Here is a 19,110-nt window from a genome sequence, read left to right as displayed (position 1 = left end):
CCTTCCCAAGCACAGGCACGGCAGGGCTGCTGGACAGAGCCACCTCTGCCCTCTGCAGGAGGGAACAGAGGGCTTCACCTGCCCTTCCTGCTGCCAAACAAAAGCTGAGAATTTGTCTTTGCTTTTGCAGAATTTGTTCCTAAATCAATGCAGGGAGATTTTTCTTCAGCATACAGTGTTTCTGTTCTTTTAGGCAGTAGTGCTGTCATGACAATTAATAATCTGTGACTACTTGTGCACATCTTCTCTGATTAGCTTTCCATGGCTGTTTAACTGGAGGTCTTATAAAAGTTTATTTGAAGTAAGAAGCTACYGATTGGAGGCACCTGAGGACAATTGCAGGTTTTGTGATAAAACTTGTTTTGAAATTTCAAGAAAGGCACCAGAGTTGGCAAACTCAGTTAAATAAAGAAGTTARGGTGGTGTATCATTCTGTGTATACTTAGAGACTCAAATGACAATTGCAYATCTACATTGTTAATTTTTGTGTGTCTGTTTTGTTTTGCTAACAGAGCGAAGGTCTGCTGGCTTATTTTGGAAACTTCCGTCTGCTTGCAGAGTTCTCCACTCCTTTTGTCAATCAGCGGTAAGTGATTAGGCAGTTTTTCCATAGTTCCTTTAAAATTTAATCTGTATTATTATTGCTGTCACTTAGGAAGCCTTTTCATTGTTGTTGAATGTTTGCTGAGAGGGAATTTATRTATATTGAGCTAAAGATTACTATGTGGAGGTCTTTTTTGCTATGAAAATGTTTTGCTGCTATTGCTGCAATAGTATAACTACTGTATTCATCCCTGAGTTCCTTTTTAGATTAGACCAGGCTTTGTATGAAATGCCAAATTTTCATGAAAATACCAAACAAAGAAGTTCACAAATAAAGTATTGTTTTGTGTAAAATTAAATTTTGTATATTAATTTAATTTTTATAATAAAGCCATCTTCAATATAGATGTTTTTTCTTGGTATTATGGATCAGGAAAAGAAGCAAGATAATATTGTCATCAGAATCCTAGAGTGGAATTGCATTGCCCTGTACAATTTGAAGTTCATTTTCCAATATTCCACACATTTAGTATTAATATATGGATACAAATATCTATAATAACATAAATGTATATTCTTTATTTGCTTTCAAAAACAGTTCTGCAAGTTACTTTGAGCCCTTAAATATATTTGGAATAGTTAATCTACACCCCTGTGATTAGAGAAGAAAGGGGCAGGGGCTGCTTCTGCAGAGCTCAGAGTCAGAGCCTGTCCTGGCTGCTGGTTAAAGTGTTTCTGCTGATTTGCTGCGGTCTCAGAGGAGGATGGTAATGCCACAAACTGCAGCAAGGGGAAAGCTTTGCTGGAGTCTCATGGTGCTCTGGGGAGGGTGGCCTCTCTCCKTACTCTGTAGGCACCAGGACCCAGCTGGGGATAGGGATTTGCCCCAGGAAAACTTCAGCTCCGTTGAGGGGCTTTGGTACAGGGCAGCAGTGCAGTCTTCTCCTCTGCCTCCCATTTTTTGCAGTGTAGGATGAGAACTTCCTGTGCGTCAGATGCTGTTTTCTTACCCATGCTTTTTGGGGTGTATTTCTGCTTTACTGATTCTACCTGTGTGGCATCTGTTTTCTTTTTCAGATGCCTGGTAGAGAAAGGATAAGGCAAATAGAAACTGTATTCCCMCTGCAGACAGGCTATTGCCCATTACTGCATTGTGACTGTAATCTCTGAAGTGTTTTATGACACTGTGGCATTCCTCAGAGCTCTTATGAATAAAAAAAGATTGTGCTGAGATCCCTTTTGAGCATTAGTTTGGTAAACTCAAACTTACAGGAGGAGAGGCTGGGATAACAGGGCTCTCCTGAGGCTGCTCTCATCTGCCCCAGTGCAGCTGAGTAGATTGCAGTCCATTGTGCTCTGTGTGCACAGAGGAACTGAAGRCTAAATAAACACTTCTTCAAACTGAATGAAGAAAATGGTTTTATATTGATACTCATGTCCTAGTGAATGGCTGTTGTCCTAGATTTTACTAAGAGAGGATTTCATCCTGGGTTCAGGTGGGTTCCTAYACCTTTCAGACTGTGGTGTGGGACATCTGGCTATTAAAAGTAATTTATGTTATACTTTTAAAATGCCTGTGGTGAGATTATGGGTCTTTGAATACTGACATTTAGCACTCTCTCAGAAAAGCAGAAATTGCTGCAGGAGATAATAAAGTCCCTTGCACTAAGGGATGTCATCTCATTAGTGCATGATTTTTTTTTTCATTAAATTTGAAGTGAATCAGACCCTTAAGACAGTAAGTCGTGGATAATGATAACGACTTACATTATGTTTCTTGTTTGCATTCTTAGTGCTACCAAAAGAGCTCTTATTAAAATATRAAAAGATATTCTAATCTCAGAACTGTCTGTGTATTTCCTGTCTGTGTTGTTAGGGATCTCTAATTGGAGGTTGTCTTCATGCCAAGCTTTTAGATCTTTTAATATTAGTATCAGCATTTATGTAATTAATTCTGAACTGTGGTGGATAAAATTGTGACAGTAACTGTTATTTACAGACTTTATTTTTTTTAAAATTTGCTGGAAGAGTGAAKTTGCTAAACAGATGTCCAATTACCTATACTGGCACGTTGCTGGATGTTTGAAAACCATTATTTACATTACTTTTTGATTCTGCATTTTGTACATATAATGGAAAGTTACAGCTTTGATTGTTAATCTGACCAAACATATCAGGTCTTTCTCTTCATCATGTCAGTAAGTGTTTCTGTGGTGAGGCATCTTGCTTCCGGGCTGGACTGCCACCTCGAGTGCCTGGATTTTAATTGTCCTAGTTGCATGCTTAATGAATTTCTGGAGTATTTTCGTTAGAGCTGGATGTCTGGCAAATCTTTTTAGTGTATTTATAATTACCTGGGTTGTAATCTGTAGGTAATTAAATTTCAAATTATTTTTAAAATGAGTTTTAGATTTGTTTTTTGTGAAAAAATTTTAGCCTTATATCTTATTGGGAAAACCCTGATTAATTTATTCTCTTCCCCATCCCCCATTGTGAATACAGTGATTTAAGTTATTTTGCTCTGACATTKCTGCACACATTTTACTTGTGTTTATTTGTTACTTTACTTGTTGTTTATTTGTTATGTGCTTAGGTTCTGTGTGCTAGGCATTAGATAAGTTAAGCCTATCTACTGAGGAATAAAGATGCAATAATTCTTTTTWAAAGACCATTTATGACCCAGTAGTAGATGAAGAGGCAGTTTTTAGATTTATTTTTTTCATTGCATAACATCCAAGCTATGACATGATCAAGAGCCATTTACAGTGTCTGGTTCTGAAAATGTTCTGGTTTTGGGCTGAACAGAAGCAGTCAGAAAATCCCAATTACAAGACATTAGAGCTCTATCTGGATTACCAAATCCAAATGCAAATAGAAGAGAATTTTAGTTGCTGTAGCTATGAGCTATAATAGCAAGTAACAAATATGTCTTTATTATTTCAAAAGATAATTTTATTATTGTATGTTACACAATAGTCACTGAAATGGACACTGGTTGTCAACTGGTTTACAGTTCATCTCAGGGTTTTCTGTTTGCTGTTCTGCAATATACTGGATATCATACACAGCATGAGTGGTGGGGAAAATAAATGTGCAGCCAAGCGGAAGAACTTGTAACTAAGCCAAGACACAGTGCAATAATTTAGAAATAATAAAGGTAGCAGCAATTAATAAATGCTGAATTAAAAGTAAACATGAAGTAAAGTAATTTTTAATGAGATGGCTTCAAGTCTGCCTGGTATTTGTGAACACTTCTTTTGCAGGTGGTTTTTTGAAGTACTGGGATATCCCAAATCTTCAAAGGCCAACATGATCAATGGTGTGCTGATGACAGTTGTGTTCTTCGTGGTGAGGATTGCCGTCATGCCTGTATATTACAGCCATGTCATTTCTTCATTTGGAACAGAAGGTTTCTGGAGATTGGGACTCGCAGCCCAGAGCGCCTGGATTATCTCAAGTGTTGCCTTGGATATTATGAATGTGATGTGGATGRTCAAAATTGCGAAAGGATGCCACAAAGTCATTTGTCTTATCGGACAGGAGGAAGCTAAAACTCATAGAAACGGAAAATCTGCTTAGAAATCATTGATAAAATGAAATTTCTGCTATGAAAATAGTTTGGGTTCACTGAAACAGTGCACATTTCTGCCATGGAATGCTCCTATTATGGAAACAAGGTATTACCTCTGTACTGACCTTACTCTTTCCCTAGCCACACTGCCTGCACGCCCAGGGCCACGCTTTACGGATCCTGTCCCGTGAGGAGTARAAGCAAAAGCTCACACAGATGAGTTCCACATGCCTGTTCTAAGCAGCTGCAAGCATCAGAAATTAGAAGGGAGCAGACTGGTTACTCGCTTGTTGTCYACCAGTGCGTTCAAAGGGTTTCTCTCAGGTTTCTCAGATTAAAATGTTTTATAAATCTGGTGAATACTGACATATCTGTTTTTTTTAGAAAATGAAAAATACCCCAAACTCCTGATATGGTGCAATTTTCCAGGCACGTTTCTATGTTTTCTTCTAGGAATAACAATCAAGATTTCATTCTTGACAACTTTTTAATTTTTGCAAGAAAAGCTAAAAATTTGGCTTTGATTCTGTGAAGTCTTTTACTGCTTTTTGTTCTGCATTATATGAATGCAAACCATTTTGGGAAATTTATGAAATAATTTTATCTAAAATGCTGTATTATAAGACCAGATAATATCTTAACAGTTAATAGAATTGTCATTTTGATGGGAAGGATTCCCATTTGCTATTCTAGGTTAGATGCAATAGTACATCTTCTAAATTCCCCATGGAACATTTTTTGTAAATTAATATGGTAGATGATGAGTGGAAATAGCATYGTTCTTACTGAAGTGCTTTTTCCTTTGCTGCTACTACCTTTGATAAGTGCTGCACTTCTTCTCAGAGTATTTCTAACCGTTGGCTATTTGGATTCAAAGTTTAACTGCAAAGAAATAAAATTCTTTTGTATATGTGATGTGTAACTTTCAGTAATACTTTTTTCTTTTATCACAGAAATGACCTATTCGATATGAAGTGTTGACAGTTTTTGTCACATYTTCTTTGTTAATCAAATCAGAAATCTGAGGTGTTGACTAAAATCACTCTTGAATTAACTGTGCCAAACTCCTCTAAAACTGTATGGTAATTCTGTAGAAGGAAAAGTTGACATCTGTTGACACMATTTTTTTCTTTTGTTAAACCACACATTTGTCATAGGTATTCAGTTCCTCCTTCTGTCAACTTGAAGGCTTGGAGGTCATCAGAGAGGAATCTTACCATTTAGGAGTAGTCTTAAACCCCATTTATAATACAATTTGAGGAAATTCTAAGTTATGTTTAAATTCTAAGTTGTGTTAAAATTATTTTGAGAGCTATATGTGTAAATTTGTTTTATTTTGCTTCTTTTAACTAGAATTGGGACTGATTAACTTASGTTTTTCCTTGGTGTAGGTGTGCTAAAAGTGTCCATTTTCACTGACACTTTAGCGCACATCTCAATTATTGTAGCAATCTGTTAAAGCAATTTATTTTTAGACACAAAGACAGCATATTTACCCTGTGTTGGGTGATTAGCCCTGTTGCCTCTGACAAAGCTGGGTGACGTGAGCTCTCTCCTCTGTAGAGTGTCAGTGTGCCGCTCTCCCTTTGAGGGACTCAGCATTCCCTTCTTCCAGAAATGGGATGTCAGACCCCGAAGGAGTGTGCAGGCTGAACGCTTTTTAGCCAAGGCAGCTGCAATCAGTTTAGTTCCCCAGTTGAAATGCTGTCAGGGAGTAGTGTTTGGATTTGTGTAATAGGCACTTTGAGGAGCCTGGTTCCATTGCTTAGCTGGGCAGGCTTTTTCCTAAAACAGTTTCCCAATCCTGCCTTGTTAAGGGGGATAGCAAGGACTGTTAGCACTTCTGGTTTTTGGATCCTGTGTCATTAATACTTCACAGGCCTACAGACAAAGGATCTGTTTATGCCTTGGGAGATCCACAGTTATTGTGTTGATCTGTGTGATGTGAGTGAGTGCTTCATCTGGGTACCAGTAAATCTGCCATCTCTGAGAGCTGATCCTGGGGCTTGCTTTGCTCAAAGAAATAGGCTCTCTTTTATGCTAATTTGCAGGACCTGGTATCTTTTAAAAGGTGATTTCAGTGTACCTAATTAAAAATTATTAAAAGGCTGTGTTTCTGTCACCTTTATGATGTAAAGGTGTATATGAGATACTCTTTTCTTTACTTTTTAAATCACTAGATGCCTGTGATTTAATTGATTTGTTATAGCTTGTTCCTTTCTAAAATAATTTGAGTAAATTCAGACGTTTTGGAGAATATGTTTGAAAGTAGAAGTCTGCTTTTCTTATTTGGGAAGTAGGATGAAAAAATTGAAAAGATGATTTGGAGCAACTCTTAGATTGATAACTCATGGAAAGTTTCTGAAATTTATCATTTCTTAGCATTGATTTTAATATTTTAGTATTTTAAATTTTTTGTTCTCAGTGGAAGTCATTCATTAAAATTGTCTGCTTCCATTTCTAGATAGACTTCTTCTGTTTGATGGGGGAAGAAAAAGTCAGCATATAATAAAAGTAATGTTAAAGCTAGATTTAGAAGCAAAACCAATCCAAAACTCTGCATCATACACTTTGGCCAACAATCCAGAACTGAATGGCAGTGGGATGATTCTTTTAGAACAGCTAGTATTTTGGATTGCTGTACAAAATCAGTGTAATTAAAAATTTATTTCACAATGCATTAGGTTTAAATTTTATAATTTTTTAAAAAAAGTTGTTACAGTTATGTCCTGATGCATCAGAAGAATGTTTTCATATGAAGCAACTATTAACACCTGTGGTTTCAGCAAGGACTTCAGTAAACAGGCAGCCAAGTTGTGATGTACTGAATACAGTAGTATATAAGACACTTTTACCTGCCATTAAAAGCTTATAATACAGCAAATTAGATAGCTGTGGCACCTGTTTTTAATTGCACTTTATTAATTTAAAAAAATGTGGTGAAATATTGATGAAATTTAATGTTGTAAGCTTGTGTCTTTGCTTTCTTTAATGCTAAAAGGTAAATGCATGATAATTAGCATCGTAACAAATGCTTTTGAATGTAATATCTTATTAGTGGCTTAAAACTTCTCATTTTAACAGATGCATTGTAAAAGCAGACTCTTTGCATGTCTCCAGGTRTCTTTTCTGTGGGCATATCAAATGGAAGGAGTGAATCTTGTAAAAAAGATCTTGTTTTTCTTTTCTTTTCCATTCTTCAATACCAGGTAACATAAAATTAGCTCGATGATCATGGGAGAGACAGTTTGTACAGGTTAGGCTGTATGTAGAAATGCAAGTTTCCCTTTTTCATGGCTTTACTTTTTCATCAAAAGATGAGTAAATACCACTTTCAGAACTCTGCAGGAGAAGGGTAGGCCAGGTGTTTTGTAACTGATTTGTGGAATCAGTACTTGCAGAGAGGAAGTRTAGTTCAAATACTCATTTTCTCAGTGTTTCAGTGGATTTCAGTAGTCCCACACAACAGAGATGCTGTATGGGTTATCTGTGTGAATTCTTCAGTGATAAGAATTGCATCTCTGTAGCCTGCTCTGCCTCTATAAATACATGCTATCTTGAGTGAGCTGAATAATTTAATAACTTAATTGCTTAAAAATAATAAATTTTCAATGTTCAATATTTCATTGACTAATGAAATATGTGCACAGGAAAATGAGGGGAGTGGACTTAATATACAAATTCTTAACAATTCCAAATTTCATGCTAAAGTTTATTAGTTAAATTAAAGTTAAAGTTAAAGTTTACTGTAACTAAAGTTAAATTAGTTACAGTATCTGGAAGAGAATTACTTCCATCTTTTTTAAAATGTTGTGGGAGAAGATTACTCATAGTGCAGAACTAATGTTAACCTAAGGGTAAAAGCTTGCACAAGTGAGCAAATGCATGGAGGCAGGTTTCAAAAGGACAGGAGGAGCAGACTGAGGACACACATAGAGATCCARATGTCTTCCTACTGCTGTGGTTGGGACAACAGCAGACTGATACGTAGCAGAAAGGTTTAGGTGTTTGTGTCTCTGTTCACAATGGAAAATGAAACTTTATTCTTGAAAATTTTCTAGCTGTATAAAATGGAATAGTAGTTGTTGATTACTGTATGAAGAGGGCTTTTCTCATGGCCTTGTCTGTGTTCAAGTATATGTATGTACAAACTTKCTGTAAAAGTTCATTTAATAGAGCAGTTGGAAAAATTGTTTGTGATGCTTCTGCTGAGCCACTTAGAGAGAAATAAAGGGCTGCTTGACAATTACTCCAGTTTAGGGTCTGGTGCGGTGTTGACTGCAAATAGAAAGGGACTAAAATTTTCAGATGAAAAAGTGCAAGTGTARAAGACTTTGAAAGTATCACAAGCCCCTTTCATGTTTTTAATAGCCTACTGTACAACAGCATTATCTGGCTACAAGGAACTTCACAAGGGAAAGTTTCTTCCTGGTCGAATTTCTCTGTCTGGAACACAGCCAGAAAAACAGCAGTACTTCGGCTGAGATTCTGATTGACAGCAGCCAAATGGAAGTAGTCATAATATTTATGAACTTTAATTCATCCAGACCTGGATAAAATCTCTGTTAGACAGGTGAAGGTCTTAGGATTTTCTGAAAGCAACTTGAAAGTTCTTTTTATGGCAGAGGAGATGAAATATGTGCTTCCTGGGTTGTTTAGAGATCTGGGATTAAGYATCAAGTAATACTTTCAGGTGGTAACACTTGGTAAAGTTTCTTATCCATTAAAAATTTCTACTAGCTACCTCCTTTGACATTCTTGCTCTATTTATAATAACCAAGCACTTTATAGCTCAGTAAAGAATGGAAGGTAGCTATGAAGAATAAATTGYGTTGTTTAGTGTAAGAAATACTTTGGCAAAAATTTCTTCTGAGAACAGCTTCATTGTGTGATGTCCTGCACCGAGAGGGCATCTTTTTATAACAAAGTGTGTATGTTTTTAACCTAGTTGTAAGAACTGTCTTCAAGAGAGTGAASTATGGAGAGTTCAGCATGGCTTGGTATCAACCATATAATAATTCAATGTGCTATTTATAACTTCCTACTTACTGAAATTGAAAATACAAAAGCAAATAGAATATTCTGTATTGTATCTTTATTTTTAATCTATGTGTGAGATGTCAAACATTGTACTTGTCTTGTGGACAGGACATGCTTTTATGAGCCTATAAATATTTAAGTATATGAGAATCTGCACCCAGATTGAACATGTTGCATGTAAATTGTCTTCTAAATTTTTAAATTTTGGTATTTTTGAATATTTGCTAGGTTTGAAAGCAACATTTAAATATTAATACTAAGCTGTAATACAGAACACAGAATTTTGAATGCAATATGGTTTTGTTTATAGTAATCCTATTCCAGTTTCACGAGAAAAATCCATCAAATCATAGGGGGAAGAGAAAAAAAGGGCTAATCATGAGCTCGGCTATATAATTTGCACAATTAATATGCACACATCCAAATATCCTGGATTTGTTTTTAGCATGCATTTACCAAACAGTGTTTTCTTCAATATTGGCAGATACCTATATGTGTAGAATAAGCACAGCTAACCTGTTATAAAATCAGATTAAAAAACCTGTTGGGAACAAATGACTTGCAAGTTAGGCCTAAGTAATGGAGCCTGCAATTCAAAAACGTTTATATAATCTTCTAAGAAGAAACTTGATGARTTTATCTAACTTATGTGCAAAGCAAGGGTGAAAACTGTAGATTATGCTACAATGATTTCTGGTAAAGCTTGACAATCTGGTTTGCAGTAAATTCTAATACTGYCACAAAATGTCAGGATCACATTATTAAATTCAACTAGCAATGTGACCTGATTGTAGTAGCAATCCTTATCAAGGCACAAGAACTTAAAAATGCAATATAACAATTCTGAAGATTGGTCATAGTCATCCATCATAGTAAGGTGAATGATTAAGTATTATGGGTTTAAATTTACTTTTTATTATAAGAAAGAATCCGAATTATTTGTTAGCATTTCAGTGATATTGTAAAGCATTTCTGTATTTTGTTTGAACAGTTTAGGAGCTTGCATAAAATGATATTGGCTGATTTTTTTTCCCTTTGATATATGCAATAATGTCAATAAGCAATAAATTGCATGTTGTATGCAAGGTATTGGTACTTCATAATAAAGGAAAGGAACACAATTTCTTATTTTGTGAATTTTTCTTTATTAATATGGTAAGAGCTTATGTACCTATAATGAGTGCATCATGAAAGAACAATGCTTTGGGGGTTCAACTCTGAAACAACTGGCTCTTATGGTATTTTGAGATTTCCTGTTGTATCTTATTTATTTCAAAGAAGGTGTATGAGGTCTGAGCCACACTGTTGCTCAGGTGGCTGGACTTCTCCATGCTGAAATTCTATGTWGGACATCACTTGGGCCAGGAATGTAACTTAAAACTATAAATTTTATTATGTATTGGTGAAGAACTTTTGGACTAGATAGTATATTTATATTGCAATATGTGTTGTAATACCACATGTGTCAGGGCACAGGCTGTACCATTGTCTGAAGCTCTGGGGATAAACATAATCCCTGACTGAATACTAAGATGGGCAATTAAGTTCCCCAATATGGCAATTCCCAGGTTCTAAATGCACAGTGAACATATGCCTAGGAAGCATCAGTTGTGTGGTAAAGCCTAGAGGTTTCTTTGAGCATSCTTAGAGATTGCTGCTGTTCTTTAWCTTAACCACTGGCTTTCAAGCTCAGAAGTTACTCCTGTTTCTGTGTTTTCTTTTGGGTTATGCAATGGTTAAATTACTAGAGGAAAACACAAAGCAGACCAGTGTTTTTGCTTTTTTTTTTTTCCTCTCCTCTTTGGAAGGGTGCTTAGTTGCATTTGTAAATTGTTTATTTAGGGTACTAATTTTACACTGCTAGTGTAAAATTAACTAGTTGGTCTGTTAGAGAGTGAGTGGGAATTTCTGGAAACAGACATCCTTTGGGGTCAGATGCTATATAGGTCAGATTTCCAACTGCTTGAGGAAGGACAATGGGGCTTGGTAGGAGGCTTTCCTATTGGCACTAGGCTGCTTTTAACACTGAATGGTGGAAAGGAAGGACTGAGYATGGCTGGGAACAAGGGATGCCTTTCAGTGAGCCATTCTTAAACAGRTGCATTCAACAAATCTTGCTTGAAGTGTGAGAAGCATTATCTCTCCCTAACATGTAGGATATAGAAAGTATTTTGTATATCTACTTTGTCAAACTCAGGTGTGAAGTTGCTTTTCATTTTCTCACCAATTTTTTTTATTATTCTCTGTGTTCTTGCTGAAAACTTTTGTTTCTCTCCTTGTATTGGTGTGATAATTTTGCACTAAGATTTAAAAAAAAATTTTTTTTAGTCTTCGCAATGGATATTTGTCAATTTTTAGATGGTGGGCTACTGTGGTATCTTCTTTTGCTCTGCTTTTCTGGAGTTCACGGTGCAGTATACTGAAGGGTAGACTATGTGCTTCWTTGAGATTGTGACCTTCTTTGTAAGAACATTTGTAAAGAATGCTTTACATTGCTTAAAAAACATTTACTTACCTTACAGAAGGTGAAAATTATTATCTATACAATGACTAATGTATATGAGACTTGAAATATTTAGAAGTAGAGATTTCAGTTACTCTGTGGGAGGATCTTATTCAAACTGTTAAGTGAAGATAGGATGGGTGACTTGTGGTTGTTCACCCTGGACAATTAAGTTCCTCAATATGGCARTTCCCAGGTTCTACATGCATTCTTCATCCTAAATTGCTGTAATAACTGTGCCACTTGAAGATTGAATTCCTTTCTACTTTAGTTTTATTTGTCATTGTTACAATGAAATAGAATGTTAGGAAAAATAACCCCTGTGGTTATGTTTTTAAACAGTTCTAATTGTTACATGTTTATAATKAATGTTTCTCATATCCCCACCTGCTTTTTTGCATTTAATAGCTTCTTAAGAGCCCATGTGGAGGGATGAACATTGAAATAGTCCYATGGGGTTTGTACATACTGTTACAGTGGTTACTGCATCGCCAGGTCCTGTCACTTGTTGGTCAAAAAGGGGTGGGATGAAGGTAATATTCCTTGCTGTGATGCACAGTGAGCTCCATCTTCTGTGTTATGCACGGTATTTCATACACATAGTTAAACTGCATTTTCTGGCATGGAAATAAGGCAATAATCTTAGGAAATCTTAAAAAAAGCTGTGATTAATTTCTTGGCTAGTTGATATTTACGAATAATCTTAAGAAACTTCACTATCTCCGCAAGCTTAATACTAAAAAGGATACACCTTTGCTGTATCGACGCGTGCTGCTCGTGCATTGTGCGGTTTTTCTATACTTAAACAACTGTTTGTGGTTGTGAGGGGTAATGATTTCACAAGCAAGCCGCCAGCACGAGGTACGAGCACACGGAGCTGCCGGAGCCGCAGCTGCCGGGGCAGCGTTCGCTGTCGGGGGCAGGCTCAGACCCAGCCATTGTCCCCTCAGTGGCCATGGGCATCCCCGCGCCTCCCCCGGGCTGCCGGGCCCCGGCACCAGAGCGCGGAACCGGGGCGAAACCTCGGGGCGAAGAGTCCCGCAGCCGCGGCGGAGCCGGGAGCCGGGAGCGGGGAGCCGGGAGCGGGGAGCCGCGCCGTGCCGGGAGCCAGGACGGTCCCGCCCCTCGGCGGGCGCAGGCGTGCCGCAGAGCCGCGGAGCCGCGTTCTCGCGAGGCGCTGGGAGCCGGCGCGGAGCGCGGGCCGGGCCGGGCCGGGTGAGGTGAGCAGGAGCGCGGTGCTGAGGGTGTGCTGGCTGCCATGGGGCGGCGGCAGCTCCGGGGTGGCGGCGCTGGCGGGCGGTGCTGGGGCCGGGCCCCGTCGGGCCGCGCACAGGGCGGGCTTGCCCTGACCTTGCGGGGCGGTCACGGCGGCGCCGGGCCCGGGGCGCTCCGGCGGGAGCCGCTGCCCTTCACGGCGTGCGGGAGCTGAGGAGCGGCTGGCGAGGAGCTCGGGGACAGCCCCGGTAGGCGCTTGGGGTTTTGTTTGGGCTGGAGGCTTGTTACTTAAACCGGTTCTTAGTTAATTGTTTTAATTTGTGGTGCAGCACTGTAATTGCACGTGTGTTCGCCTTAATAAATAATCAGTGTACTGTTGTGTTACGAATGTTGGCTTTCTTTTTCTTTAGAAATTTGRTATAAGAGGCCCGGTGTGCAGAGGCCATGGGTTTGTCCGCGTCCTCCCCGGCTGCTGCAGAGCAGTCACCGAACACATCCCGGCAGTATCAGACGGCATCTCCACCTTCAGAATGTCCCATGCATCAGGAAAAAATGAGCGGTAACCGTTCTTGAAACCTAAATGAACTAAACTCTATATATGGAAACCAGACTGAAAAATCTTGGGGGGGAGGGACAAAATTCYTCAAAGAAACCTGCGTTTTGCACCTAAGGAAAGTAATTTTCAAGTAAATTTTTCTCGTGGGAATCTTAAGCACAAACAGTTCAGTATAGGGGCCAGCATTGGCTAGGTAATGAGCATTCAAAAACTACACGGAAGTACAGATCTTATAATGATTTTGAGTCCTAAAATGCAGGACAGAGAATGCAGTTCAAAGTCTTGTAGAGCTCTGAAGAAAAYGTGAAATAGCCATTTGCATTTATGTGAGCCCTCAGTGAACTTTTCTAATTCCTGTCATGTCTTAGCATTTTCATCTTGTAGCAAAATGTATACTGCTCTTGTGTTTAAGGTTGTCCAATGCACATGAAGACTGCTGATCACAGAAATGAGAACACAGATGATGTTCCTGCACATCAAGAAAGAGCTTATGAGTTTGTAGCATGTCCTGTGAAGTCTGGTGCATCTCAAGGGAAAGATGACATAGATCCCAGCAATATGGTAATTTTGGCTTATTTCAGAGGTTTTCTTTAGTCTAGTTACTTCTGAAATACTATAACCAAAAATGTAAATAGTGTTGCTGTGTAAGGTAGAAACTCTGGGAAATAACATTATTATTTTTATTTTTAACTCTTTTTTTTATCTGCAATTTTTTATTTAAAAACAAGTTACATCTTATTTAACAGTGTATCAAATTTGCATCTCTTTGATTAAAGGTAGTTTTTAATTATCTTTTGCTTTCTGCTTATTAGTTACATATATCTTTTTATGATACATTGGCAGATTTTAGGTTCTGTGTAATACCAGTGTGGGTGAGTTCTGATTAGCATCTCTCCAAGATTTCCTCTGATTTACAAAAAGCACTGCTCTTTTGAAAGTTGAAGTTAAGGCAGAAAGCATTTCTTTAGCCTTCTGATGACAAACTTGTGCCAAGAGTTCTGCTGCAAAAAAGGATAATTTTAGTGGACTTAAGGCTAGACTTCTTGACCTTTGTAGGTGCTGATTGATTACGCTTTAATTTTTCTTAAATACTAACTTACAGCAATGTCAATACTCTAGTTTGTTGTTGATTCTCTTTGTTCTCTAGATGCCTCCTCCCAATCAGCAGCCATCCCCAGGTCAACCATTTCCACTGTCAACTGTTAGAGAAGAATCTTCCATTCCTAGAGCACATTCTGATAAGAAATGGGTCTACCCTTCAGAGCAGATGTTCTGGAATGCTATGCTAAGAAAAGGGTAAATACACTGACACCAGATGGTGTCTGTAAGCCTAGAGTTCATGAGGTGGTATCATTAGTTACTGTTCATTATTTTCTGAGAGTTTGTGGATTTTAACCAGTAAACAATCAACTATCTCTTTAAAAAAATATTATTCTTATAAACATCCTTATTTTAAAGGTGAGTTGGTTTCAAAGGCCATGTCTCTTCTAGTGATCAGGAAGGTGTTGGGAAATGCCAAGCAGCTCCTACTGGCTCAGAAAATTTTCTTAATAGTCAATGCACAGGAATACCCAAAGCTTACATGATTGCCAGCTGTCAAACTCAGTTGGTTTCATGCTAGTCCTATAAAATGACAGTAGAAGTTCTATGTGAGAACATCTTAACTTTATAGAATTGCTAAAAATGGAGAAATTTGCCGGTAGATACTTTTGGTATTTACAGAAATTCAATGTAGGCAAGGCCTAGCTGAATGATTAATGTCTTCTGTGGCCTAATAATTTACCGGTGCTGAGGTTTCCTCATTCTTTTGTAAGGATTTGTTTGTCATTTTCAAGCAGGTGAACTTTTATAGGTGGTTGCTCTTGGAACAATAGTAATTCTTTCTTCTACGTATTGATATGGTTCATAACACAATATGACATATTGTATGGAACAAGTTTTGGTTCTGTAAACACTGAAATAATGTTAATGTTATGCCTGTTGAAAAGGGAGCATACATACAGTCAGTTCAGTGTCAAGAGACATGAAAAGTATTTCTAAGTTTTTGCAAAATATATTGAATACAGGACTTCTGTGCTTTAGGGATTTTTCCTAAGCATTTTTATGAATACTGTGGATGTGGTRATGTTTGCACACTCTGATAACATTCTGACCCAGTTAAGCTGTTAATTTAGCTATGTAGAATTTGTGGATCTCTGTGATGATAAGTTGGATAACTACACTTCTGCACAGAAAATGAAGTGGTTCTCAATATGCTTAAGTAGATGAGCCAGAAGTTTGCGTACTTATCTTGTGGCTTGCATACAACCTTAAATCTCAATTCAAAAGTTTGGATAAACTGAGAAAAGTGGAGTAGTTATGCTGTAATGTTTATAAAMTGWTTTCCTTTTTTTTAGGTGGAGGTGGAAGGACGATGATATAACTAGTGAAGACATGACCAACATTATTAAGATTCATAACCAAAATAATGAGCAAGCTTGGAAGGAGATTTTGAAGTGGGAAGCTCTACATGCTATGTACGTACATATGAAATGTTGCATATGAAATATTTGTCATTATGTTATAACAAAGATAGGCGATGTGAACTTAGATTAACATGACTGGTATAAGGCAAACTGTCTCTTTTTAGGTCAGCATAGTTCCTGTTCCTACAAGAGACAGACTTAGTTAAGCACTCTGTATTATAAATTTTTCTCTAAAATTCCATGATCATTGTCACACAGTAGTTTGGATTATGGTTTTCTATTCTTTAATCAGTTAAATCTGTGGGTTAGATTTGGCAAGAACTATTTTGTTGACAAATCAGAGCAATGGCCTGGAGCATATCAGAGATACTTTATTGTACCATTAGAAACTGAGTGACTTTTCAAACCTTTAAAGAAAGAAAAGAAGTTGGTTTATATCACTTGTAATTAATTTTTGTTGCTCATTCTTCTATTCAGTTTCTATGTTACTAAAACTACCATAGTGATTTAATCACTGAAAATAAGACTSTTTTAAAAGGTAAAAACTATTTTCCTTTTTAATTTTGTGCACAGGGAATGTCCATGTGGGCCATCGCTGATGCGGTTTGGAGGCAAAGCTAAGGAGTACTCACCAAGAGCCAGAATACGTTCATGGATGGGGTATGTGGGCAGGAAAGAATTGAGATGGGAGATGGGAGGTGCAAGATGTGTCTAAAAACAGATGTGTAGAATTGATTTAAAAATATTTCAGAACTGGTTTTACAAGGTGGACTTGCCAGAAGATAGAAGTACCAGTGGGATCTTATGGATGAATTAATCTTGAATTGGACTCCCTCTCCCAGGTTCACAATATCCAGTAAAGTATCTCCATATCCTGTTCCCTGTCCATTGCAGGTACGAGCTGCCGTTCGATCGGCATGACTGGATAGTTGATCGCTGTGGGAAGGAGGTGCGCTACGTGATCGATTACTACGATGGCGGAGCAGTGGACAAGAACTACCAGTTCACCATCCTGGACGTGCGCCCTGCGCTGGACTCGCTCTCGGCCGTCTGGGACAGRGTGAAGGTGGCCTGGTGGCGCTGGACTTCCTAACTGCTGCTCTGGTGTGTACTCGAAAAGTAACCACTTTCTTCCTAGATGGACATGAGAATTACCCAGGACTTGAGATAGACCTTCACTGCAGCTWTCACTGCTTTCATCATCACCACTGTTCTTTGGGGGTGGGAAGGAAGGCCAGCGAGATCTCTTGTGAAGTACACCAATGCYTTGTGGTGTTTCAGATGGAATAATAAAGTTACAGTGGCAAAAACACGTATCTTAATTTTCTTAAGAAATGGGAAACCTTTCTTACTTCATCTCAGATTCTGCATAAGCTTGCCTTTTCTTAAGTTCGGTGCTGCACCAAATACATTACAATTCTGATTCTGACTGGAGTTTTGAGTATTACTTGATTAGTGAAAACTGGAAATTTAGTAGTTTCACATAATTAAAATATTTGGATACCTCCATGATGAATAAAGGGTAAAAGATCTGGACTTCTTCAAATTTGGTGTTTTATTAATGCTATAAAACTACGTATTTGTTTTCACATGGACATTTTACCTATTCAAATACATACTTCCTCAGAAAATGTCAGTTAATCAGTTAAAGGAGGTGTAGTGTAGTATGAGTATTTTAAAGGTATGTTATGTAGAAAAGGAGAATATACTCATGCCTTAATCTGCAATTTATCTTTGAGCAGAACATCATTAGAAGCAGGAAATTGTCACTTTTAAAACAGCATTTCTAAAAGGACATTAAATTGATATTTAATGGCTATTTATTTGAGTATTTAAAAAGTGGTTTTCTGATGTAAGAAAATATGTCATTTTAATATTTTCCTGTCCTTTATGTGTGTCATGTCATGAATTCAGGACAGGGCTAAGCCTTATTTAAAGCAACTCATGCAATGCATCTGTATTTGGCATCCTGGCTGAATTAATGGTATTACAGCATGCTTTTTTTTTATTTAATAAGGAATTGCACAAGGGGTGTGACTACAGAGTCACACATGTGAGTATAGTGAGGTGTATTACAAGTGTGTGTATAATTATATAACTAGGCTGAAAGGGTAGCAAAAGTGCCAAGGGAGAATTTGATTGGAGTKTATTCTAAGAGCCATTCATGGCCTAAAGATTTGTTTAATGTTTGTGCTTAATAAGGGAAACTAACCTTAGTTTTAAAGTTAGCTTTTCCACTGTAACAGCATTAAGTTTGCACGACTCAGTAGGTTTCAGGTGCTGGCAAAACACTTGGGAATGGAAAGGCATGAGTATCACATTGTAGCTCTTCAAATGGGGGAAGCTGCCTTCTTGAAACTCCCCAACCATAATGGGGATCTAGCTATAGATGTACATTTCRTTTTCTGAAAGTGGCTTATGTTTAACTGAAATTGGAAACTATTTTTAAGAGGAAGCCYCTCTCAATGTTTCAGGAATGTCACTTTCCATCTAGGGAAAAATTAGAGAAGCTTTCCTACTTTAGAATTCTAATGYTTATGAATAGTTCCCACTTCAGGGACAATTGTCATGCATGGTAGGAATRAATATCCAGAATCCTAAGAGGAAAACCATGCTTTTACCCATAATCATTTTGCTTAATCCTTTTTCACCTTTACAGTGGTTCATATATATATATATGTATATATATATATATATATGATAAATAGGGAAGAAAAAACTCCATCTGAGTAGGCAATGTGTATATGAGATATGAAAAGTGTGAGCTTGGATGAAGTAGACATGACAATGAAGAAACTGCTCTGTTCTAGCAGTAAAGATTGAGGAGTACTGCTTTTTCCCATGGTGGGCTGTTTGGGTTTCAATTTTTTTTTTGTAGTTGGTTGTTTATGCATTCAGCAATTTGATACACTGAGAATTCTGTATTTCTCATAACTAGGTATGGAYGGGTACACCACTGTAGGGAGTACTTCAGAAGCTTAAAAAAAATGGTTTGCTTTGTTGATTTTGGCAGTGTGATGTTGAGAGCGTTACGGAAATTGTAATTGCTGCTAAATTTGGGGAAACTCTCACAAGCCACTTCATGTGTTTATTATCTCCTGTTATGTTCCATCTTCCATAGATTCAAAATTGTTCTTTTCTGGGCTACTGTTAATGAAATGTACGACTTCATCAAACTAAAAGGAGAATCAAATAAATATACTTTTCTTACCACTGG

General features: G+C 37.7%; 2 protein-coding genes across 7 annotated transcripts in view; both read left to right on the top strand.

The window, feature by feature from the left end:
• Window positions 1-10,487, top strand: part of TLCD4 (TLC domain containing 4) — a 27,230-nt gene extending 16,743 nt beyond the window's left edge. For all 4 annotated transcript variants that reach the window (XM_057373479.1, XM_057373461.1, XM_057373487.1 and 1 more), the window contains 2 exons: window positions 513-586; window positions 3,807-10,487. In XM_057373479.1, coding sequence (XP_057229462.1) covers window positions 513-586; window positions 3,807-4,122 — 390 coding nt within the window. In that variant the 3' untranslated portion in view covers window positions 4,123-10,487. The remainder of the gene's footprint in view (window positions 1-512; window positions 587-3,806) is intronic.
• LOC130577828 (holocytochrome c-type synthase) lies at window positions 564-19,110 on the top strand. 3 transcript variants are annotated; one of them, XM_057373451.1, is made up of 7 exons: window positions 564-586; window positions 13,283-13,431; window positions 13,841-13,989; window positions 14,576-14,724; window positions 15,825-15,944; window positions 16,467-16,553; window positions 16,788-19,110. In XM_057373451.1, exons 2-7 carry the CDS (start codon window positions 13,317-13,319, stop codon window positions 16,984-16,986), a joined length of 819 nt encoding a protein of 272 aa, XP_057229434.1. In that variant the 5' UTR covers window positions 564-586; window positions 13,283-13,316; the 3' UTR covers window positions 16,987-19,110. The 3 variants fall into 3 exon arrangements, with proteins under 3 accessions (XP_057229434.1, XP_057229419.1, XP_057229427.1); XM_057373436.1 differs by lacking the exon at window positions 564-586 and adding an exon at window positions 12,807-12,877; XM_057373444.1 differs by lacking the exon at window positions 564-586 and adding an exon at window positions 13,008-13,120.

The sequence above is a fragment of the Malurus melanocephalus genome, unplaced genomic scaffold (assembly GCF_030028575.1).
Source record: "Malurus melanocephalus ecotype Western Australia unplaced genomic scaffold, MMel_1.1 scaffold_8, whole genome shotgun sequence".
In the NCBI taxonomy this organism is placed as follows: Eukaryota; Metazoa; Chordata; class Aves; order Passeriformes; family Maluridae; genus Malurus; species Malurus melanocephalus.
The sequence above is the reverse complement of the archived record's forward strand: the minus strand, read 5'-3'. Positions and strand labels throughout refer to the sequence as shown.